This window comes from Manacus vitellinus, unplaced genomic scaffold (genome assembly GCF_001715985.3).
Source record: "Manacus vitellinus isolate BGI_N305 unplaced genomic scaffold, ASM171598v3 scaffold_64_pilon, whole genome shotgun sequence".
Lineage (NCBI taxonomy): Eukaryota > Metazoa > Chordata > Aves > Passeriformes > Pipridae > Manacus > Manacus vitellinus.
The window spans coordinates 967927-968893 of record NW_021940718.1 but is presented as its reverse complement, the minus strand read 5'-3'; the positions used below and the strand labels follow the sequence as shown (position 1 = coordinate 968893).

At 37.5% G+C, this 967-nt stretch overlaps 1 protein-coding gene across 1 annotated transcript in view; it reads left to right on the top strand.

The window, feature by feature from the left end:
* Positions 1-967, top strand: part of LOC103766918 (heterogeneous nuclear ribonucleoprotein M-like) — a 33594-nt gene that overhangs the window by 30018 nt on the left and 2609 nt on the right. The window contains exon 11 of the mRNA XM_029963869.1: positions 708-759. Coding sequence (XP_029819729.1) covers positions 708-759 — 52 coding nt within the window. The remainder of the gene's footprint in view (positions 1-707; positions 760-967) is intronic.

The window sequence follows — 967 nt, the reverse complement described above, 5'->3', positions numbered from 1 at the left end:
AAAAAAAAAAAATTAAAATCAAATCAAATTAAAAAAAATAAATAAAAAAAAAGCTGGAATGACCTTAGGAATGTTGAAAACCAACTTGAGTTTTTATTGAGCTTTGATCATGGAAAACCTGAATTTAAGCAACTGCTCCGTATTTTTTTATTATTTTTTTTTTGGTTTTTTATTTTTTGGTGCCACTGTGGGGTCGACACAACAGCCCTTCCTTTTCTGACTCTTGAGCACGAGCAGCAGACACTGCAAAAATATCCCAGGAGAACTTGGAGAACCACCTGTCACTCCCAAACCACACAATTCATCCATCAGTGGGCTTTGCAAATCTTTTTTCCCCCGTAGGATCTGCTATAAAACAACAAGTTTTCAAAAGAGCCACCTAAAAAAAAAAAACAAACAAAAACCAGTAGCACACATTCAGCTTTCAATTTCTAAAATTCCAATGGGTGTTTTTGTTGGGTTGTTTTGTTCTGTTGTTGGTTTTTTTTCCCTCTTTTGCTGCTTGATATTTTTTTTTTTTATGATTTATTTTTTTTTTTGTTTGATTTTTGCCCTGACCAAGGAATGTTGGAATCTCCTCAGAGTTTTTATCCCATGTAAGCTCTTCAGTTCAAACTGTGGATGTGTCATGTGATGCTTTTATTTCTTTTCTGGCATTTTTCTGAGAGTGACATGTGCTACATAAAAGCTTTCTCTTTTATTTTGAGGCATGGGAATGGAAGGCATGGGCTTTGGAATGAATAAAATGGGAGGTAAGCTGTGGTTTTTTTTGATGTGTTTGTAGCTGGGGTTCCTTAAAAATCCTGGAGGTTGAGTTGGGTTTGTCTGGCTGGGAAATCATCACTGATTTGGGAATAACTTGGGGGTTTTTTGGAGTGGAGGTGGATGGGAATGGTTGATAATTCCCATAAAACACCACCAGGAGTCTCCTGCTCTCTCCATGGGCTGCAGGGCCCCAGCAGGACCT